The 24,096-nt window shown below is 44.8% G+C and overlaps 1 protein-coding gene across 4 annotated transcripts in view; it reads right to left on the bottom strand.

The window, feature by feature from the left end:
* Positions 1-24,096, bottom strand: part of cacna2d2a (calcium channel, voltage-dependent, alpha 2/delta subunit 2a) — a 602,032-nt gene that overhangs the window by 92,956 nt on the left and 484,980 nt on the right. For 3 of the 4 annotated variants that reach the window (XM_052017908.1, XM_052017910.1, XM_052017911.1), the window contains 8 exons: positions 23,685-23,759; positions 22,311-22,382; positions 19,906-19,977; positions 18,779-18,840; positions 15,912-15,988; positions 15,201-15,218; positions 14,337-14,397; positions 13,743-13,840 (listed from right to left, as the gene is read on the bottom strand). In XM_052017908.1, the coding sequence (XP_051873868.1) occupies positions 13,743-13,840; positions 14,337-14,397; positions 15,201-15,218; positions 15,912-15,988; positions 18,779-18,840; positions 19,906-19,977; positions 22,311-22,382; positions 23,685-23,759 (535 nt within the window). The remainder of the gene's footprint in view (positions 1-13,742; positions 13,841-14,336; positions 14,398-15,200; positions 15,219-15,911; positions 15,989-18,778; positions 18,841-19,905; positions 19,978-22,310; positions 22,383-23,684; positions 23,760-24,096) is intronic. The other variant, XM_052017909.1, reaches the window with a different exon arrangement.

The following is a 24,096-nucleotide window of genomic DNA, read 5'->3' as shown; positions in this document are numbered from 1 at the left end:
AGAGATACAGAGTACAAATCTAGTAAATCAGTAGATAAAGCTCAGTAAGTCAGTAGATAAAGCTCGAGATTACAAAAATAAGAAAAGGACAAAAGTAAACCACAGGGTGGCACAATTCCAATTCTGACCTCCGGTGCAGTCTGTGTGGAGTTTACACACTCTCCCTGTGACCCTACAGGTTTCCTCTGGGTGCTCTGGTTTCCTGCCATGTCCCAAAGACGTGCTGGTTAGCAGGTTAATTGGCCGCTGTAAATTACCACTAATGTATAGGTTGGTGGTAGAATCTGGGGGTAGTTGATGAGAATGTGGGGAGAATGAATTGGGATTAGTGTTGGATTAGTGTAGCTGGATGTTTGATAGTGAACACAGACTTGGTGGGCACATTTGAAATGAAACAAATGAACTGAGAGTACAAATAGAAGTAAGTAAGTGTGATCAGATAGACATTACAGAGACATGAGATGGATTAGAATCTGATGTTGAAGGAAGAGTACGTGACACTTACAGTTGTTAAGGGTTAAAACTGTGTAAGGTACAGTACAGAAATCCTATCAGAGAATGAAAGTTTTTTGTATTTTGTCAGAGGCATCAAGTTAGATGGCACAGAAACTGGCCCTTTGGCCCACCTGATCCACGCCAACCAAGGCGCCTTCCTCAACTAGTCCCAATTGACTAATTTGGCCCTGATCCCTCTAAACCTTTACTATCCATGCATCAGACCAAATGTTTTTTTAAATGTTGTAATTGTACCTGCCTCTACCACTTCCTCTGGCAGCTCATTCCATATACTCACCAATTTCTGTGAAAAACCTGCTCCTCGGGTCCCCTTTAAATCTTTCCCCTCTCAACTTAAACCTATGCCCTCTGGTTTTAGACTCACTACACTGGGAAAAAGACCGACCATTCACCTTATCTATGCCCCTCATGATTGTATATACTTCTATAGACATAGCTAGGAAGCTGGGGAAAAGGTGGAGAAGTGACTGTTAATTGATGATGATCTTAGCACAATAGAGAGGGGTGACCTAAGTTCAGAAAACCAGGATGTGGAAATGATTTGGGTGGAGATGGAAAATAATAATGGCAAGAAGTTACTTCTGGGAGTAGCATACAGCTCCCCTAACACTAATCGCAGAGTATAAAGAAGGATCACCAAAAGGCACTCGATAATTATATGGGAATTAATGTACATATAGACTGGAAATATTAGATGGAAATTATAGCACAGATGAGGTTTATAGAATGTTGTCGAGATAGTTCCTTAGAATACAGAAGAGGTCACCAAAAGATAGTTAGAAATACCAGAGGTCCAAGGGTCCAGCAAGAATGAGGAACTGAAGGAAATAAGTATAAGTTATAAAAAAGCACAAGAGAAGTTGATGAGATTAAAAGCTGAAAAATTCCAAGCCTGATTAACCACATCCTGGAGTTTTGAAAAAAATAGATAAAGCATCGGTAAACAGTCTGGTAACAGCAACAGTAAACATCCTCAAACTCTGTGGACTCTGGAATTGCTCCTTGGACTGGAGGAGAGCAGAAGTGACCATGAAAGACAGAACAAGGACACAAGGAGCTACTGTCCTGTTAGCCTAACATCAGTGGTAGGGAAAGTGGTGCAACCTATAATGAAAGGTGTCATAACAAACTGCCTTGAACAGAATCAGAGCAGAGTCGGCATGGATTTGTGAAAGGAAAATCATCTTTGACTAATCCACTGAAGTTCTTTGAGGATGTGAGAAGTTGAATAGAGAAGAGGGAACCAGTGGATGTGGTGTATTTGGATTTTCAGAAGGGTTTTCATTCGTCCTATATGGGAGGTTGGTCAACAAGGTTAGAGTACATGGAGTTGGAGGATAACATTCTGATATGGATTGAGAATTGTTTATCCAATAGAAAGTAAAGAGTGGGAATATAAGTTTCATTCTTGGGTTGGCAGGCTGTGACTAATGGGGTAGCGCAGAGATCGGTGATCGGGCCTCTACTACCTCCTCTAACAGCTCGTTCCACATACCCACCACCTTCTATGAGAAAAAATTGCTCCTTGAGTCCCATAGAACATATAACAGTACGGCACAGGAACAGGCCCTTTGGCCCGCAAAATTGTACCGAACTAAGTAAGCTTGTAATTAAGCGCCTAATTAAACTTATCCCTTCCTCCTACACAATGTCTATATCCCTCCATTCTCTGTACATTCATGTGGCTATCTAAGAGCCCCTTAAACACCTCTATCATATTTGCTTCCACTACCATTCTACGCAGTGCATTCCAGGCACTCACCACTCTGTGTAAAAAAACTTGCCCTGTACATCTCCTTTGAATTTACCCCTCTCATCTTATATGCATGTCCTCCAGTATTGGACCTTTCGACCCTGAGAAAACAATATGGGCTGTCTGCTCTATCTGTGCCTCTCATAATCTTATAAACTTCCATCAGGTCTCCCCTCAGCCTCTGCCACTCCAGAGAAAACAACCCAAGTTTGTCCAAGCTCTCCTTACAGCACTTGCCCTCTAATCTAGGCAGCATCCTGGTGAACCTCTTCTGCACCCACTCCACAGCCTCCACATTCTTCCTATAATGGGGTGACCAGAACTGAATGCAATACTCCAGAAGTGACCTAACAAGAGTTTTATAAAGCTGCAACATAACTTCACGACCCTCGAAAATGCCTCAACTAATAAAGGCAAGCATGACATACGGCTTCTTTACCACCCTATCAACTTGTGCAGCCACTTTCAAGGAGCTATGGACTTGGATCCGAAGGTCCCTCTGTACATCAGCACTCCCTCTGCCATTAACAGTGTACTGCCCCTTTATATTTGATCTCCCAAAGTGCAACACCTCACATTTGGCCAGATTAAACTCCATCTTCCATTTCTCCACCCATATCTGCAATGGATCTATATCCCACTGTATCTTTTGGCAATCTTCTACGCTATCCACAACACCACCAATCTTCGTATCATCTGTGAACTTGCTAATCCACCCATCTACGTTTTCACTTTTCATCATCCTTTGGCTTGTCTTTGTCATTGGTATCTAAGATAAGCTTTCTTCATTAGTCACATGTACATCAAAAGACACAGTGAAATGCATCTTTTGCGTAGAATGTTCTGGGGGCAGCCTGCAAGTGTTGCCACGCTTCCGGCGCCAACATAGCATGCCCACAACTTCTTAACCCGTATGACTTTGGAATGTGGGAGAAACCGGAACACCCAGAAAAAACCCATGCAGACACGGGGAGAATGTACAAACTCCTTACAGATAGCGGTTGGAATGGAACCTGGATCGCTGGCACTGTGAGAGTGTTACACTAACCACTGTGCTTGCCTACAAGAAGCACAAACACTGGATCCACCCGTATCTCTGTAAGTTACTCTCAGCAGATATTCCACACTCTTGAGTCCAAACATATTAATGTTCCTCAGGTTTACAATATCCCAGGGCACTGACTGCTGGCAAAACAGCCCTGAATTGAGAGGAGGGAGGGAATGGCTTTGAATTCCAGCAGCATGCCAGTGGGATCAGTAACATGGGAGGAAACAGTTCCAGAGGGTGGGGAATGTGCACTTACCCAAGCCTTGCAATAGGAAATGTTTTCCAAGCAGGCAGGAGAGGTGAGAGCAGCAGTGCAAAGAGACTAGTATAAAAGAGCATCCAGAATTTTGAGAGTGGTCATTATAAATGCTGTCAGGTCGAAGTGCTGCTGTTGAGGTCAAAGTGTGGGCTTTGGTGAGTGACAGGATATGGTGAGGAGGGTGATCAGGTAGGTATCTACCAGCAGAGTTGAGTGGTACAGGGTACGGGAGTCGGTAGTGTATAGTCCTAATGTTGATCTGTGGAATCGTGGGATACGTGGGAAATGAGCGAGGCGCCCAATGTCCCTGTGCAGAGGAGTTGGAGCTGCGTTTGGACCCTCTGTGGAGTATCCACGATGCAGAGTTGGTCACGTGAGAGAGAGAGAAGCAGGGAGTGTGAGTGAGAGAGAGCACGAGAGAGAGAGTGAGAGTGAGAGAGAGCATGAGGGAGAGAGAGAGAGCATGAGGGAGAACGCCCGAGAGAGAGTGAAAGCACAAGAAAGAAAATAGGTCACCACCAGGAAGGGTATTAACTGCAGGCAGGTAGTGCAGGAGTTCCCTGTGGTCACTCCCCTCTTACACAGGTATAACATGTTGGATACTGTTGGAGGGGATGGTCTCTCAGAGGAAAGCAGCAGCAGCTGAGTTTGTGGCACCACAGGTGGCTCTGATCCACAACAGAGGAGTGAGGAGTCTAGGTGAGAGGTACTGGTGGGGGATTCATTAGTGAGGAGAACAGAGCACTGTTCCCGAGTTCCTGCAGCCGAGAGCATGACTCCGGAATGGTCTGTTGTCTCCCTGGTGCCAGGGTCAGAGATGTCTCAGAGAATATTCTGAAGAGGGAGGGAGAACAGCCAGAGGTCGTGGTACATGAAGCCACAAGAGACTGCAGATGCTGGAATTGACACTGATAAACAAACTGCTGAAGGAACTCAGCAGATCAAGGCAGCATCATTAGAGGCCAAGGGATGACTGAGGTTTCAGGCTGAGATCCTGCACCAGTCCTGGTACTAACACCATAAGCAGAAAGAGGGATGAGGCCCCGCAGAGGGAATTTAGGAAGTTTGGCAGAAGGTTGTAATCTCAGGATTACTCCGTGCCATGTGCTAGTGAGGTACAGATAAGAGGATAGAACAGATGAACTTGTGGCCAAAGAGTTGGAGCAGGGAGGTGAGATTTAGGTACTTAGATCATTGGGATCACTTCTGAGGGAGGTGGGACCTGTACAATAAGGAGTGGTTGCACATAAACTGGAGGGAGACAATATTCTTGCAGGGAGGTTTCTCACGCTACTCGGGAGGGGTTAAAAATTTGATGGGGGGGTGGGGTGGGATAGTAGTGCAGCAGGCTTGTCTCAAATGTAGAGAATAAATAAAGCAAATCCAATGGGCAGAGCAGACTGAGGCAGTTTTGAGGGTATGGGAGGGCAGGCATGCACAAATACATTTACTTAAATGCAAGTGGGCCTTACGTCAGTGGTAAGGAAATTGTTGGGAAAAAGTTCAAAGGGACAGGATGAATTAGGGATGGTCAGCATGGTTTTGTCCAGGGGAAATCCTGTCTCAGTAATTTCATATGGGCTTTTAAAAAAGTAACTAAGATTGACGAAGGCAGGGTGATAGACATTGTCCAGGTGAGCTTTAGTAAGGCATTTGACCAGGTCCTGCATGATAGGCTGGTCCAGAAGGTAGAGGCAAATGGGATCTGAAGTCAACTGGCTAACTGAATCCAAAATTGGCTTGGTGTTTGGAGGCAGAGGGTGGTGTTGGAAGGATGCTTTGCTGATTGGAAGTCTGTGACCAGTGGTGTATTGCATGCATCAGTGTTGGGACACCTGTTGTTCATGATGAATGTTAACGACTTGGATGTGAACGTAAGAGGTATAATTATTAAGTTTGCGGATGACATAAAAGTTGGTGGTGTTGTTGAAAGCGAGGATGGTTGTCTAAGCTACAGCAGGATAAAGATCAATGCAAAATTGTGCCAGGCAATGGCAGATGGAATTTAACCTTGACAAGTGTAAGATGATGCATTTTGAGAAGTGAAATGAGGGAAGGACATGCACAGTAAATGGAGGATATTTGTCACATGAACATCGAAACACACAGTGAAATGCGCCTTTTGCATAGAGTGTTCTGGGGGCAGCCCGCAAGCGTCACAACACTTCTGGTGCCAAAATAGCCTGCCCACAACTTCCTAACCCGTACGTCTTTTGGAATGTGGGAGGAAACCGGAGCACCCAGAGGAAACCCACACAGTCACAGGGAGAACATACATGTTACAGACAGCAGCCGGAATTGAAACCAGGTCACTGGCATAATAGCGTTGTTCTAACCGCTACACTACTGTGCCTGCCCTGGATGTGTTGATGAACAGGGAGATCTTGGTCTACAAAGTCAAAGTCAGATTTATTGTTATGTGCACATGTACATGTATGCACAGGTACAATGAAGTCCATAGTTCACGAATACGGTGTTGAAGAAGGCATATGTCATAAAAGCTGGGATGTCATGTTATAATTTTACTAAACTCTGGTTAAGCTGCATTTGTAGTATTGTATGCAGTTCTGGTCACCACACTATAGGAAGGATGTGATTGGGCTGGAGAATGTGCAGAGGAGATTCACCAGGATATTGCCTGGATTGGAGGACTTATGAGTCATAGACCAATACAGCATGGATACAGGCTCTTCAGCCCAATGTGCCCATGCTGACCATGGTGCCCATCTAGCTAGTTCCAATTTCCTGCATTTGGCCCATATCCCTCTAAGCCCCGCCCCTCCATGTACCTATTGAAGTGCTTCTTAAATAAATCTACTGTACCTGCCTCAACCACTTCCTCTGGCAGCTGATTCCATATGCTCACCACCCTCTGCATGAAAAGTTGCCCCTTTAGGTCCCTTTTAAATCTTTCCCCTCTCACCCTAAATATATGCCCCCTAGTTTTGGACTCTCCTACCCTGGGGAAAAGACTGTTACAGTCCACCTTATTTATGCCTCTCATCATTTTAAACACTTCTATAAGGTTGCCCCTCATTCTCCTACATTCCAAGGAATAAAGTCCTAGCCTGGCCAACCTCTCCGTATAACTCAGGCCCTCTAGTCCTGGCAACATCCTCGTAAATCTTTTCTGCATTCTTTCCAGTTTAACTATGTCTTTCCCATAACAGGGTGACCAAAACTGTACACAGTACACCAAGGCGTTCTCACCATCGACTTATACAACTGCAATATAATTGTCTCAACTCCAATACCCAATGCCCTAACTGATGAAGGCCAGCATGTTAAACGCCTTTTTCACCACTCTGTCTACCTGTGATGCCACTTTCAACGAACTATGCACTTGTATTCTTAGGTCCCTCTGTTCCATTACAATCCCTCGTGCCCGACTATTTATAGCATAAGTCCTACGCTGGTTTGACTTTCCAAAATGCATCACCTCACACTTACTTGTATTGAAATCCATTTGCCACTCCTCTGCCCACTTCCCTAACTGATCAAGATCTCCCTGTAATCTATGATAACCTTCCTCACTATCAACAACACCTCCTAATTTCGTGTCATTAAACATACTGATCATTCAAATCATTTATGTAAATAACAAATAACAAGGGTCACAACTCGGACCCCTGTGGCACACCACTAGTCACTGGCCTCCATTCCAAGAAACAATCTTCAACCACCACCACCCTCTGCTTCCTACCTCCGAGCCAATTTTGAATCCACCTAACTCGTTCTCCTTGGATTCCCTGAGAACTCACCTTTTTTAAAAAATTTTATTTACAGCATGGTAACAGGCCCTTCCAGCCCAACAAGTCCGCGCCGCCCATTTTAAACCCAAATTAACTTACCCGTATGTCTTTGCAATGTGGGAGGAAACCGGAGCACTTGGAGGAAACCCACGCAGACATGGGAGAATGTACAAACTCCTTACGGACAGCAACGGGAATCGATCCCCGATCGCTGGCACTGTAATAGCGTCGCGCTAACCGCTACGTTACCGTGCCGCCCCCTTCCAGACCAGCCTACCATGTGGGACCTTGTCAAAGGCCTTGCTAAAGTCCAAATATACAATATCTACTGCCCGACCCTCATCTACCTTTTTGGTTACCTCTTCAACAAACTCTAAAAGGTTCATCAAGCATGACTTTCCATGCACAAAGCCATGTTGACTCCTCCTAATCAGACTCGGTCTATCCAAATGCTGGTAGATCCTGTCCCTTAGAATTCCCTCCAGTAACTTCCCCACTGCTGATGTCAGGCTCTTAGACTCTTGATATCACACTCTTATAAGCCTCCCACTTGTTATTCGTTCCTTTCCCTTCAAACAGGCTCACCCAATCAACCTCTGCTGGATCCAGCCTAATTCCCACAAAATTAGCCCTGCTCCAGTTTAGGACCCTAACCTGTGGACCTGTCCTATCCTTTTCCATCACTATCTTAAAACTAATACAATTATGGTCACTAAGACCAAAGTGCTCCCTGACTGCCACTCCAGTTACTTGCCCTGCCTCATTCCCTAAGAGAAGGTCCAGTATGTCACCCTCCTGAGGAGGGTCCTCTATATATTGACTCAGGAAACTTTCCTGGACACTTTTCACAAATTCCACCCCGTCCAGGCCCTTAACACTCTAGGTGGTCCAGTCAATACCGGGGAAATTAAAATCTCCCACTAATACAACTATATTAATCTTACCACTCTGAGCAATTTCTCTACACACCTGCTCCTCAAGTTCCCACTACTATTATAGACCAGGGGTGGGGGGGGGTCTATAATACAGCCCCACTAGAGTGATGCCCCCCCTCTTCTTGTTTCTAAGTTCTACCTATATGGCCTCACTGGACAATCTTCCAAAAATATCATTTCCAAGTACTGCTGTTACAGTCTCCCTTACTAAAAAGGCAACACCCCCTCCTCACTTACCTGTACCTCTGTCACGTCTGCAGAATCTGTATCCTGGAGCATTGAGCTGCCAGTCCTGCCCTTCCCTCAGCCATGTTTCTGTTATGGCTGTAACATCCCAGTCCTCAGAGCCAATCCACGCTCCGAGTTTGTCCACCTTACCTGTTAAGCCTCCTGTGTTGAAATAAATGCAGTTTAACTTAGTATTTCTATCCCTCCACATTCACTGTGCCCCTGGCTGTCCTGATTACTAAACTTGATCTCGCAGGCTACTGCTTTATCCCATGACCTGCTCCTGCTCAGAGTCCCATCCCCCTGCCAATCTGGTTTAAACCCTCCCATGTAGCGTTAGCAAATTTCCCTGCAAGGATATTGGTCCCTCTCTGGTTCAAGTGCAACCCGTCCCTCTTATACAGGTCACCTCTACCCTAGAAGAGATCCCAATGGTCCAAGAACCTGAATCCCTGCTCCCTGCCCCAACTCCTCAGCCATAAATTCATCCGGTCTGTCCTTCTGTTTCTGACCTCGCTAGCATGTGGCACTGAGAGTAATCTGGAGATCACTATCCTCAAGGTCCTGCTTCTTAACTTCTTACCTATCTCCCTACAGTCATTCTGCAGGACCTCATCCCTTATTCTACCTGCGTCATTTGTACCACAAAGTACAACGACCTCTGGCTGTTCACCTTCCCGCTCAAGAAATTTCTGCAGACCCTCAGAGACATCCTTGACCCTGGCACCCGGAAGGCGACACACCATCCTAGCATTTCTTCTGTAGCCACAGAATCTTCTGTCTGCCCCCCTCACTATCGAGTCTCCTATTGCCCTGTCTGACTGCACCATTTCCCTCTGAGCCTCAGAGCCAGTCACAGTGCCAGAGACCTAACTGCTGCTGCTAGCCCCTGAAAGAACATCCCCCTCTATCCAAAGAGGTGTACCTGTTAGTGAGGGGAATGATCACAGGGGAACTCTGCACTGATTGCCTACTCCCCTTACTTTTCCTGCTGGTCACCCGCCTATCTGAAGACTATACCTTGGGGTGTCACCACCTCTATAAACGCTTCATCTATGACGTTCTCAGATTCCTGGATGATCCTGAGTACATCCAACTCCACCTCCAGTTCTTTGACCCAGTCTCTCAGGAGCTGCTGCTGGGTGCACTTCCTACAGATGTAGTCAGCAGGGAGACCGTGAGGTTCCCTGACTTCCCACATCTTGCAGGAGGAGCATTCCACTGCCCTGACTGCTATCCTGCCTGCACTGATCAAGTGCAAAGGATCAACAACAAAATAAAACCTTACTTGTTCTTACCTGTACCTCCTCACCAAAGCCTTTTTAAAGATCCGCTCTCACTCCCAACACCTGGGCCACTACTCAGCCTCTTCACACCAAAACCTCTTGAGGCCAGAGCCTCCCAACTCAACAATGGCTGCTTAGCTTGACCCTACTTTCTTTTTAATGGCTGCTGTTAATTAGATAATTAGCCAATCAACTGTTAACTTAACAATTTGCGAACTTTCCTCCTTTAAGTTCCTGTAGGGTGAAACTCATAAGCTAGCCCTGAGACCTACCTCCTTTAAACTCTCCCGTTCTCGCTCCAAGCCTTGATTCCTGTAAAGTAAAACTGTAAATTAACTTTAGTTATGGGGAGAGGCTGGATAGGGTGGGCTTGTTTACCCTGGAGTGGAGGAGGCTGAGGGGGGACCTGATAGAGGCATAACGAATTGTGAGAGGCATAGATAGGGTAGAAAGTCAGAATCTTTTCCCCATAGTGGAGGTGTTTAAAACCAGAGGGCACAGATTTCAGGTGAGACAGAGGAGGCTTGGAGGGAATCTGAAGGGAAAGTTTTTCACACAGAGAGTGATTGATGTCTGGAACTGCCAGAGGAGGTGATGGAGGGAGATACAATCTCAACACTTAACAAGCATCTAGACAAGTACTTGAATAGCCAAGGCTTGGGAGGCCAGCAGCCAAATGCGAGTAAGTGGGATTTGTATAGATCGGTACAACAATTGGCACGGATGTGGTGAGCTGAAGGGCCTGTTTCTGTGGTTAACAACTGTATGACTCCAAGTCAGCAACATACCCATCATTGATGAACTTTGTTACTTGCATCAGCATGTCTGAGAACAAGGGTAACCCTACCATAGAACCATAGAACCACAGAACAATACAGATGATACAGGCCCTTTGGCCCACCATGTTGTGCCGCCCTTCAAACCATACCTCAGACTATCTAACCCCTTCCTCCCACATATCCCTCTATCTTAAATTCCTCCATATGCTTATCTAACAATCTCTTGAACTTGTCCAACGTACCAGCCTCCACCACCACCCCAGGCAGCGCATTCCATGCACCAACCACTCTCTGGGTGAAAGACCTCCCTCTGACATCTCCCTTGAACTTCCCGCTCAATACCTTAAAGCCATGTCCTCTTGTTTTGAGCATTGTCGCCTTGGGAAAGAGGCGCTGGACGAGCCCCCAATTTTGTCATGAACCAGCAACAAAAGAAACACACTGAGCATGTTTCAGTGTTAAAAACTATTTTATTAATCACTACTATTGATAATACGTAAAATAAAAGTAAAAATGTTAGTATGTTAGAATTCAAGAATGTTAAACCTCGAACGTTAACCCCAAAAACTAACTCTTCGTGTGTGTGTGTGTGACAAAGTCCAAAACTCCAGTTCCTGAATGGTTCTTAAAGTTCAGTTCCGCAAGCCATAAGGTGAAACATGAGCAAGGGCTTCTTCAACAACCACCGTTGTCTGAAGATAAGATGTAGATGTAGAAAAACATAGAGAGAGTACATACGAAATCCAAATGTTCCACGATGGAACCCAAACGACACTTCAGTGTCTCAATATCTTGTATACATTTATCACGTCTCCCCTCATCCTCCTTCTCTCCAATGAGAACAGCCCTAGCTCCTTTAGTCTCTCCTCATAATCCATACCGTCTAATCCAGGCAGCATCCTTGTAAATCTTCTCTGCACCCTTTCCAACGCCTCCACATCCTTCCTATAATGAGGCGACCAGAACTGGACACAGTACTCTAAGTGTCGCCTAACCAGAGTTTTGTAAAGCTGCATCATCACTTTGCGGCTCTTAAACTCGATCCCCCGACTTATGAAGGCTAACATCCCATAAGCTTTCTTAACTACCCTATCCACCTGCGAGGCAACTTTCAGTGTTCTGTGGATATGAACCCCCAGATCCCTCTTCTCCTCTACACTGCCCAGAATCCTGCCATTTACCTTGTACTCCACCTTGGAGTTTGTCCTTCCAAAGTGTACTACCTCACACTTCTCTGGATTGAACTCCATCTGCCACTTGTCAGCCCAGCTCTGCATCCTATCAATATCAGTCTGCAAGCTTCTACAGCCCTCCACACTATCCACAACACCACCAATCTTTGTGTCATCTGCAAACTTGCTAACCCAGCCTTCCACCCCCTCATCTAAGTCGTTAATAAATATCACAAAAAGTAGAGGTCCCAGAACCAATCCCTGCAGGACACCACTAGTCACAGCCCTCCAATCCGAATGCACTCCCTCCACCACACGCTCTGCTTTCTACAGCCAAGCCAATTTTGAATCCACACGGCCAAGCTTCCCTTGATCCCTTGGCCTCTGACCTTCTGAAGAAGCCTACCATGCGGAACCTTGTCAAATGCCTTACTAAAATCCATGTAGACCACATCCACTGCACTACCCTCATCAATATTCCTGGTCACCTCCTTAAAGAACCCTATCAGGCTTGTGAGGCAAGATCTTCCCTTCACAAAGCCATGCTGGCTGTCTCTAATCAGTCCATGTTTCTCCAAATGCTCATCGATCCTATCTCTTAGAATCCTTTCCAACAGCTTACCCACCACAGATGTAAGGCTCACCGGTCTGTAATTCCCTGGACTATCCCTACTACCTTTTTTGAATAAGGGGACAACATTCGCCACCCTTCAATCCTCTGGTATCATCCCCGTTGACAACACGAACTCAAAGATCCTAACCAACGGTTCAGCAATCTCCTCCCACACCTCACGAAGCAGCCTGGGGGAATATTCGTCAGGCCCGGCACTTACCTGTCCTAATATTTTCTAACAACTCCAACACATCCTCTCTCTTAATTCTACATACTCTAGAACATTACCCTCACCTACTCTGTTCTCAGCATCATCAAGACTCCTCTCCTTAGTGAATACTGAAGAGAAGTGCTCATTGAGAACCTCACCCACTTCCACAGCTTCCAGGCACATCCTCCCACCTTTGTCTTTAATTGGACCTACCTTTACCCTAGCCATCCTTCTGCTCTTTACGTACGAGAAAAAAGCCTTAGGATTCTCCTTAACCCTACTTGCCAAAGCCTTTTCAAGCCCCCTTCTCGCTCTCCTCAGCCCTTCCTTAAGTTCCTTCCTTGCTACTCCATATTCCTCACGAGCCCTGTCCGATCCTTGCTGCTTACACCTTATGTATGCTGCCCTCTTCTTCCTAACTAGTTGTTCCACCTCTCTCGTCACCCACGGTTCCTTCACCCTGCCATTCCTTCTCTGCCTCACTGGGACAAATTTATCCCTAACAACCTGTAAGAGATCTCTGAACATCGACCACATCTCCATAGTACATTTCCCTTCAAAAATGTCATCCCAATTTACACTCCCAAGTTCTCGCCTTATAGCTTCCTAATTCGCCTTTCCCCAATTAAATATCTTCCCATCCTCTTTACTCCTATCCCTGTCCATGACAATTCTAAAGGTTATGGAGCAATGGTCTCCATAACCTATGATGAAGTTTGCGTCACTTTGTCCATTCTGTGAGTGAACAGGTACATCCACTTCCACCCTCTACATTGCCTACAAAGGCTGATCAGCCAGACGTCTTCATCTCAGTGCAGTCTCACCCCAAATATAAGAATGGCACTTAAAACATGTTATTGCAAGAGATTAAAGAAAATCTCCTTTAGTAAAGTGGATCTGGCCATGGGGAGAGGATAGCGGGACTACAAAAATCAGAACCCACCCCCTTCCACATATTGCGTCAGTGCCTTGAACAATTTTACTCTTATCTGCAAAAGAGAATTAACTTGGAGATAATGCTTCATAACTGTTGCTCCTTTTAATGTCAGTAAGTGCATCACTTAACAAACAAAAGGTCGGTGATTTACATAAAGTTTAAAAAGGCAACAATAGAATCAGAAAGCCGAAAGTACCCCTAAGCCAGCAGCCAGTATGAGGTGTCCTTCCCTGAAGACCATTGTTGTACTCACAGTTCTTGGAGTCAGGAGTGTGCTTATCCATCAGCATGATGAAATTGAGTAACAACTCGGTGTTGTTGTCCGACTTGACCAGGTCCTTGCAGTATTCCCTAGGAGGAAATCCAAGTGTAAACACATTCCATGAGGGTAAAGTGGACACTGGTGTGGAAGAGACAGTGACAAGCCCTCACCCTTAAACCCCTAGGCTGTCACTCTGGTACAAGGATAGGACAGTGACATGGTGGAGGATCATGCTGCAGGAGGTTCCCTATTCCTTAACACACAGACAGCCGGGCAATTACGGCCAAATGTGATTGTCATGCAGGGGTAGGTGCCTTTAGGAAGTGGCCACAGCAGCCTGGAAGCTTGTGCATATATTTCTGATTTCATAATGGCAAGAGACCAGGCCAAAGCAGGGAGATGTCCATTCCAGAGGAGGTACAAATGGAAGTCACAGCACGGGTGGGAGGCAGGAGGTAGTGAGCTGGTGGCAGTGGTATTAACTGGCTCATGGCATGTAAAGATTTGGGCAGCAAAGTGATGCATGGTACAATGGGCATACAGCATGAAGTGAATGGGCAAGCGCGCACACATACACACAGCTACCTGGGAGCAATGAATACATGTCCCACGGTCTCAAAGGAGCTGGGTAACAAGGATTCAAAATCTGCAATAAAAAGGAACATTATCTGGGAACTACTGGTGAGGGGGAGGAGCAGCGTTTTAGACACCTTATTATCAGCACAGGAGAGGAGAAGAAATTACGCAGTTCGTAAAAAATGAGGTAGAGAGATTGATCTGCGGGATCGAAGCAAACCTCAGGAGAACAGTTGTAGCCAATATGTTGCCCAGAAAACAGGTAATTTTTGCGGAACACAGAAATATTCGCCAATAAAAATGAGGTAATTCAGGCTTTTAGGACTATGAATATTTTTAATTAATTACCGTTACATTTTTTCCACTATCTTCCATTGCACCAATTGTAGTCAGCTATTGAATATCACTCAATAGGCATCAACATGGCCAAACTCTCCACATTACATGGAGACAATCAAACTCTGTTTTGAAAGGGTGGAGCATAGGGTCCAGTTACAGGCTAAAGGGGAGGAAGTGAATGGGGAAGGGTCCAAACAGCACTGATATCTCTTCAGCATCATTGAAAGGAGGGGGGACAGGATAGGGAAGAGGGGTTAGTTAGTGAGAGAGGAAGAAAGAAAGAAAAAGAGAGAAAGCAGGACATTAAAGTTCCATACAATAGGAAGCAGGTAACTAAAGGGAAAATATTCAGAGCAATGCAAAGGAAATTTCTAAGCCATTGTGGACATAACAAGACAGTGCACCAAGAGGGTTGGAAAGGGAATTTGAGAAGGGGTCAGACGGGCAGGTAAATGGGCAAGCAGGCTGGGTGCAGTGGGGGATAGGCACCGAACAAAGAGGGTGAGGGGAGGGGACCAAGATTAAGATACTTGCCCTTGTTGTTGTTTTGGACTGTGTGAATCCATCATAGAGAGAGAAAGCAGAAAAAAAGGGGTTGGGTAGGAAGGGGGTCACAAACAATATTTTATTCAATTACTATTTGAATAAAAATATTGTGTATAAATATACTGAGAATCTTGCAACTGACAAAATAAAAATCTCCAAAGAGCAAACAAACAGTTGCAAACATCTAGACCGACAGCTCTAGGTGCTCTGCACACAAGGCCAGCATGCAGTGGCCAAGGGCGAATGATTCCAAAGCTTCAGCAAACACAGCAAGCAAGTCCATACAATCCGGAGAAATTAAAAAAAAAGAAAACAAATTAACAGAATGAAACAAAAAGCAAGAAAGAAACTGAAACCCAAGCAGAGCATGGTGAAAAGCATGCACATTTTCACAGACTCTGCATGGTTTGCTGCTTCAGAATCATTGTATATTCTAGAAGAAAGCAAGAGAAGGAAAGCTCGACTTTTGCTTCATAACCAGCTGGTTAGTATGTTAATTTTACTTTGACTTTGTTTTCTCTGCTTTGCAAAATATGGAGATTCGCCAACTTCAGAAAGCCCCTGTGTAATTGGCTATTTGTGAGCGGGGAAGCTTGCTTTCTATCAGTGCATTAGTTTTCTGCAGCCCACTGACAGCTGGCGTGTCTGCAGGTTCAAGATCAGGCCAAAGGGCAGACAGACTGGACAACAGATACTTACACTGAGCTTGAAGGATTTGGTCATCCAGCTTGGCATGGATATAATATTTACTATACGGTGGCAATACCAGAGCCAGGCTGGAAAGAGAACAAAGAGACAATGTCACATCTGGGAAGTCACTCCTGGTTTCATTGATGCCCTTTGAAGAATTCTGCTATTTCCATTGCATTTCAGAATATTCTGCAACAATAAATTCCTTACAGCAGTTGGTAGGATGGTGGTTATGTTAGTGAACTAGAGTGACTGGACCAGTAACTCAAAGTGTTGTGCAGCCACGAGTTCAAAGCTCACCATGGCAGCTGGAGAATTTTAATTAAGTCTGGAATAAAGGGCTAGTTTCAGTCAAGGTGACGATGAAACCACTGGAATATCACAACTGTCAGTCGCTTTATGAATGTCCTTTAGATTTGATGTCTTTAAATCTGTTATCTTTATTTGGTGAGGGCAATGTCATTTTGGACTCATTGCAATTTGCTTGACTCTTTGATCCTAAGTTCTTTCTGAATTGGCATAGCAAGCCATTTGAATATTTCAAAGACTCTTCTGCACTGATGTCCTTCCTCATGCACTGCAGCAGTTGAACAGAGAGGCTCTCCAATACCTTCTCAAGGGGTATTAGTTATTACAGCAAGGAGACAAGCCCTTTGGCCCACCGAGTCCATGCCAACCAATAACCACCCATTTACACTAATTCTACATTAGGAACTCTCATCCAAAAGTTGGGTGAATTAGACCTCCTTAACTTCTCCCAATCACCTGTCTATATGTCTGATCCCATTGTCTGATCCTCTCTTTTGAAGCTCCCTCCACTGTACGAACCTGTCTCCAGTTCACTTCTTGCCTGATCTCCTCAGTGGTGGGAGATCATTGTGATCAGGCTATTTTGATGTGTACAATGCCTAGGGGCTCTTGCAAGGCAAAATATTGAAGGCTCTTCAAGAGGCCAAGCAAAGAATCGATGTCCATGCTTTAGGTCCCTGCTCCAGACTGTGGAATAAGATAACTAATGCAGTGACAGTGCACAGCATAATGGACAGCATAGGGTGACATGGAGTGATGTGAAAGAAGGGCATTATATGGTCCAAGTGATTGCAATGGTGGATAGTAAAAGGGTTTGTGCATTACATGAAGTCACCTCAACTGAGGGAAATGCAAAGCCTCATCATACCTGAAAGATCTGAGTTGTAAGTGCCATGTTTGAGTGTAAATGTTGAGGCTTTGGTTTGTGAGGCTTTGGTGAGAGGAGGCTGAGCAGAAGAAAAGGTAAGAGAAGGTAAGGTTTTCCTTCAAACTGCTCTTCCTATTAGAATAGCTGGGATAGCGGTTAGGCCAGTGGCATGCTCCTCCTGTAGGACGTGGGAGATCAGGGAGACTTCCCGTGCCTTTGGTGACTTCACCTGTAGGAAGTGCGCCCAGCTGCAGCTCCTGACTGATTGCATTAAAGAACTGGTGCTGGAGTCGGACCTACTTAGGACGGGCTAGGATGCTGAGAGTTTTAGTGAGGTGGTCATACCTAAGGTGCAGGTAGCAGATGGTTAGGTGACCACCAGGAAGGTGCAGGTAGACAGTGCAGGATTCTCCTGTGGTCATTCCTCTCAGCAACAAGTATACCCCTTTGGATACTGCTGGGGAGGGGGTGGTGGTGACCTATTGGGGCACAGCAGCAGCAGCCAGGTTAGTGGCGCTGTGGCCGGCTCTGAGGCTCACCAGGGAAGGGAGAAGTCAGGAAGGGCAATAGTGATATGAGACTCAATAGGTTGGTGGGGGGGGGGGGGGGGGGGAGACAGACAGGAGATTCTGTGGCTGCAAAAAGGACACCAGGATGGTGGGTTGCCTCCCGGGTGCCAGGGTCCAGGATGCCTCAGAGTGGCTGCAGAACATGAGAGTGAGCAGCCAGAGGTTGTGGTGCACATTGGTACCACCAGCAGAGGTAGAAAAGGGAATGAGGTCCTGCGCAGTGAGTATAAGGAGTTAGGAAAGAGCTGAAAGCAGGACCTTGAAGGCAGTAATTTCTGAATTACTCCCAGTGTCACGTACTAAGTCAAGGTAGGAATAGAAAGATAGAGCAGATGAATGCATGGCTGAGAAGCTGGTGCAGGGCGCAGGGTTTCAGGTTCTTGGATCATTGGAACCTCTTCTGGGGCGGGGTGACGTGTAGAAGAGGGATGGGTTGCACCTAACTGGACAGGAGGTTGCTGGTGCTACTTGGGAGGGTTTAAACTTGTTTGGCAGGGGGATGGGAACCAGAGCACCAGGTCAGAAAGTGGAGGGATTGAAAGTAGATGTCATGACTAGTAAGTCTGTAAGGAAGAACAGGCAGGAGCAAGGTAATTGACCTGATGGGGCAGATGCATTGAAGTGCGTTTATTTTAATGCTAGGAGTATTAAGGGTAAAGGAGGGAGCATGTGCTTGGAGGCGGAGGATGTGGTTGAGGTCCTAAATGTGTACTTTGCATCAGTATTTACCAAGGAGAAGGATGCGGAGGATAGTGAGATCGGTGTGGAGTGTGCTAATACTCCACAGGTGGCTGAGGGAGACCTGATAGAAGCTTATAAAATTATGACAGGCATAGATAGACAGTCACAATATTCATTGCCCGACATTTCCTCATTTTACAACATTTGAGTCAATGCCAATAAAAATAAATGTTAATAAACCTCAAATCTTGCAGTCAGAAATACTACAGAGCTCTGGAGTTGGTTGAGTTTTCATATTAGACAATGCTGAATGCTTCCAAAATATCCAATTCCAGAGCCTGGTATTATACTCCTTGGTCAAAATGAAACAGCCAACAAGTAACCTGTGGCTGTAATACCGCTGGGACAGGTTACAACTCCAGGATCATGGATTGGGGCAGACACATTACCTGTAATCAGCACTTTGAATTGGGGTCCATGTGTATGTCCTATCTACTTCATCAATATATCTCTGAAAATAAGGAAGACATTAAAACAATCAAACAATCATTCATATTCATATGACAGGCACCTGTATTCAATCATTATGTTTGATTGGTAAATCACTGGATTAACCTGAACTGTTCGTTTCTTTAAGATACCCTTCAACAGGAACTAGCCTGACTGATCCATTTTTCATTGTAGGACTACTTCTCCCTATTCCATCTGATTTCATTTTCAGATCTTCTGGTCAGTGAATACAATGTATTAGAAGTCTGAAGAAGTTCCCAGTACTCCAGCTCCTTGCACGTGGGAGATCCTGAGGAAGCCAACAATGCATACCCTTTATGAATGGAAAATATATCTTAAGCCCATACATCTGTGATTGGGGAAGATTATGTAAAATCAGCTGGCTCTTTTTCCCTGATTGAAGGACTACTCTTTTTAAGGCAGTAGTTTGCAAAATGAAATACTGATGATTTCGAGGCCCATGCTTTACTTTGAGATCTTAGGTTTTTGAGCTTCATTTCTGGGAACTGCCCCTTGTGATTCAATGAATGAAGACAATACTTGGGGTGGCAAAAAATGTATTTAGCTTGTCCATCACTTTATCACATCTCAAACCTTAACACACTCTTTGCTTCTGAGTTAAGTCAAAAAATTGGTAGTTGTTTACACAACAGCAATGGAAAAATGGTCTGTTCTTGGTTGTCCTGCACCACCAGACTGTGCAGAGAGAATCTGAAGAGTGCTACCTCCACCAGCACCATGCTGATGAGTCAGCCTTGATCATATGCTCTAGTCCATGAACATACAATGTTCTGACTTAAAAGGCTAGAATGCCAACACAGAGAAGCCATGTTTGATCCTTAGTTTGTGAACCAGCATTAGCTGGAAAGAATAGCACAGTAAAATGTCTCAATGTCTATACCTTTGCATTAATTCCTATACCAGTAACAAGTTACTGGATTAGATCAGGCCATTTCATGAACACTGGAATAGTTGTTGGAGTTTGATTGGAAGGACAGTTTGCTTCCTCATTGATGCTGATTATTAAGAAAGCACAAAGCCACATCTAAATGCGTATAGCACTTACTTCATCCAGGGATTTGGTCAGAGTTCGAATGGTAATATTTCCATTCTTCCTATCAATCATGATTCTCCGGATCTGTAGAAACAGAAGAGAACATGGAAAAGAAAAGAAATAATCATTTGAAACTGTGATCCTTCCTTCAGAAAGGGGCAGCCAGTCAATGAGGGCGCTGGTTGCTGTTAGTGTTAAGGGGCACACCTACACTAGAGGTTCAGGTTGAATCTGTCAGTGTGAAGATTTACCTGTGATTTGTGCATTGTCTTCACTGCCCTATCAATATGCTTTAAAAACAAGTACAATCTGAACAACACTAAAACAAAATCCCATAGTTAGAGGTAAACATTTCAGAATGAGATGACATTAAAAAAATTTAGAAAAGATGACAAAGAGTTGATGGACGTCAGTCCCAGAAGGAAGGGATCCTTTGTGTGCCAATTATGTGCATCTCCAATATCACAAAGAAGAAACACTGGCACTGGAGATGGAGCCAGAAGAAAGTAGAATATCTACAGAAACATGCACATCAACCAACAGAAAGGACTAGTTGGGGTGAGGTTCCTCCGAAAGGGGTAGTTCCAAAGATGGCAATAATGGAGTTTTTAAATTTATAGAAGGGTTTAACAGAATAAATATGAAGAAGACTTCTAGAAGGAGACCATAGATAGTAGCCACTAATAAATGAGACTGGATTGCTGCCTAAAGAACCCATGTGGACTCATTGGACCAGCCATCCCCTCTTATTAAGACTCAGAGACTCTGTAAATTCAATCAAGAATTCAGGAGATTAAAATCAAAGAACTGTAGATGTTGGAAACATGAAATAAAAACAGAAAATGCTGGAAACACACAGCAAGTCAGGCAGCGTCTGTGGAAAGGAAAACGGTGTTAATGTTTCAGGTTGAAGACTCTCCATTGAAACTGAGAAAGAAAGAAAACAAGTTAGTATCAAGTTGCGAGAGATGGATTGGACAAAGGGAATATTTCTGATAGGGTGAGGTCAGGGTTGCCATAGAGATAAGCTGCTAATGAAGTAAAATGGTTGATCAGTTAATAAGTGTTGTTAGAAAGTGAGAACACGGCAAAGAAATCAAAGAGCTGTGAGATGAGGCAGAGAAAGAAAACACCAAGAAAGGAATGTGAAAGGTGCAAAATGCAGAGCTCTAGGGAATATCCAGAAGATGGGCCCATGTAGTGGAGAGAGAAACTGAGACAATATGACAGATTCACAGCAGAAGTGGCCAGTTCTGACACAGACAGAAAACAGGAGCTGCCTGAACTTGTTCAATTTAATTCTGAACCTGGAAGTTTGCAATGTACCCAGACAGAAAATGAGATGCTGTCCCTCGAGCTCACTGTGGGCCTTGTTATAAGCGCAAGAGCCACAGACAGATAGTTCGGAGCAGAAACAGGATGGAAAATTAAAGTAGCAAGCAACAGAAACTCAGGGTCAGCCCAGCAGCCTGAATACCTGCACTTCTTTCAATCGAGTGCACTGCACTTGTTGTTCACAATATGACTTCTCTGCATTAGAGAAATCAAATGCAATTAGATGACCATCTTGTGGGGCACCTGTGTTCAGTTTGCAGAGCTGACCCTGAGCTTCCCATTGCCTGCCACTTTAATTCACCATCCTCCTCTGAACCTTTCTGTGTCCTCCTGTATTGTTATAATAAGGGCCAATGTACACTTGAGGAACAACACCTCATTTTCTGCCTGGGCACCTTGTAGCCTCTCAACAGCACCTGGTAACTTGCTTTCTCTACCTACATCAGAACTGGTCCTTCCACTCGAGGTCATGGAGTCATAGAGAGATACAGCATGGAAACAGGCCTCTCAGCCCACCGAGTCCGCACTGACCATCAACCACTCGTTTACACCACTTGTCTGGAATGCACTGCCTGAGAGAGTGGTAAAGGCAGATACTCACACTACACTAAATAAATATCTGGAGAAGCAGTTGAATCGCCCAGGCATCGAAGGCTTTGGATATAATGTGAGGTTAGTATAGTTGGGTGCAATGGTGGTATTGATATGGTGGGCCAAAGGGCCTGTTGCTGTGCCGTGTGACTCTATGACTTCACCAGTGGGGCTTCAGTAGTAGAAGGGGGTGGTTCACCACCTGCTCAGGGTCAATTAGGAAAGGGCAGTAAATGCTGATCTTGACAGCAATGTTCTTATCTTGAACTGAGAGAACAAATGAAGCTCACTCACATGCACATATTCCTGTGAAGCAAAGACACCAACACTGAGAAACAATTGAGAATAAAAGATTCCTAATGCTTGAAGCAGAGTTTACTTGGAGGAATAGTGTCCATCTGATGCTCTTCATGGGATGCTGCTACTTCGAGAATGAATAAACTTATCCTTGTATCTTGTTACTTTCCTTGTTTTCATCTGCCACTTCTTACCCATTCCTTGTTTTCATCCTCCAGTTCAGCATCCAGAAAGTCCAGAGTTACCGGCTCCTGAAAGTTTATAATCTACAGAAGAAATAATTAGAAAAATGGACAGCCACCATCAAAATAATTCAAAGGTAAACATTTCCCCACCATGCAGCTTTGAATGTTCAGGAGATCACAGTCCGTTTCCCAAGGTAGGGGAGTCTAAAACTTGAGGGTATAGGTTTAAGGCGAGAGGATTTTCACACAGGATAGTGGGTATACAGAACGAGCTGCCAGAGGAAGTGGTAGAGGTGGTTACAATTACAATGATTAAAAGACATTTGGACAAGTACATGGATAGAAAAGGTTTACAGGGATATGGGCCAAATGCAGGGAAATGCAGACTTTTTCTTGGGGCGAAAATGGCTAACATGAGGGGGCATAATTTTAAGGTGATTAGAAGAAGGTATAAGGGGGATGTCAGAGGTAAGTATTTTGCACAGAGAGTGGTGGGTGCATGAAACGCACTTCCGGCAGAGGTTGTGGGGCAGATACATTAGGGACATTTAAGAGACTCTTAGATAGCCACATGAATGACAGAGAAATGGGGGGCAATGTGGGACGGAAGGGTTAGGTAGATATTAGAGTAGGATAAAATGTTGGCATCGTGGGCCAAAGGGCCTGTACTGTGCTGTAACGTCCTATGTTAAATGGGAATAGCTCAGGTAGACACCTTGGTCGGGGTGGATGAGTTGGGCTAAAGGGCCAGTTTCCACGCTGTATAATGTTATGATTCTATGCAAGGTTTATGTATTTATGACCCAATGTGTGAGTCACAGCTCTTGGATTTGAACATATTTTTTTCTCCATTTTAGGTTTTGGGTGAAAGCAAATACAGGAGCCGCTAAGAAGCACCATTCACAAAGACAGCAACATCCCATGCCTTCAACTAACTATTGTAAAAAAAATTCACTCCAGCTGTGGAACAAATTTCTGATGATGGATCCTCATCCAATAGTTATTAATTTAGGATACAAACACCAGCTATGGAATCTGTTAGTAAGGTACATGGGAGGAAATTCAAAACTTGAGTACATAGAACATAGAGCAGCACGGCACAGGAACAGGCCCTTCGGCCCACCATGTCTGTGCCAACGATGATGTCTAATCCCGTCTGTCTGCACATGGTCTATATCCATCCATTCTCTGCTTGCTCATGTGTGTTTTCCAATGCCTCTTAAACGTTGCTACATAATCAAACGAGGATTCCTTTAATTAATAATTGCACAGTATCCCAGTGACCCTTATCTGAGTGTTACAAAACTATCATTACATTGTAACCTGTGCTGAATGACAATTACATACATTGCCTAGGAAGAGGAATCTGCTGAGATTGCTTACCTTCGGCTGTAGGTTGGGGTGCAACAGCACATACCCATTTGGATCAATGGCAAAAAAGTACCCGTTGCCACCTAACTGTGAAGAGAAAAAAATGGAAGCATTAACAGGAAGTACTAGCAAAAAGTCCATTGCAAAGGAGCCTTCTCACAGCAGCTGGTTTGCTTGTAAATCTCAAAAGGATGCAACAAAGATAGAATTATCTGAATACAGAGTGAGGAAATGTAAAGAATGGGGAAGGAGAGGAATTTCCGACCTGTGTTCCGAGTGTGCTGTGGTCAGAGATTATCCAGTTATGACATATCTGGGACCACCTTAGATGGTAATCTTGGTCAGCATGGACCAGTTGGGCCGAAGGGCATGCTTCCATGCTCTATGACTCTATAATTCAATTCAGGGTAATTATGGAAAATGT

This window comes from Pristis pectinata, chromosome 6 (assembly GCF_009764475.1).
Source record: "Pristis pectinata isolate sPriPec2 chromosome 6, sPriPec2.1.pri, whole genome shotgun sequence".
Taxonomy (NCBI): Eukaryota; Metazoa; Chordata; class Chondrichthyes; order Rhinopristiformes; family Pristidae; genus Pristis; species Pristis pectinata.
Note: the sequence above shows the minus strand (reverse complement) of the source record. Positions and strands in the feature narration are given on the sequence as shown.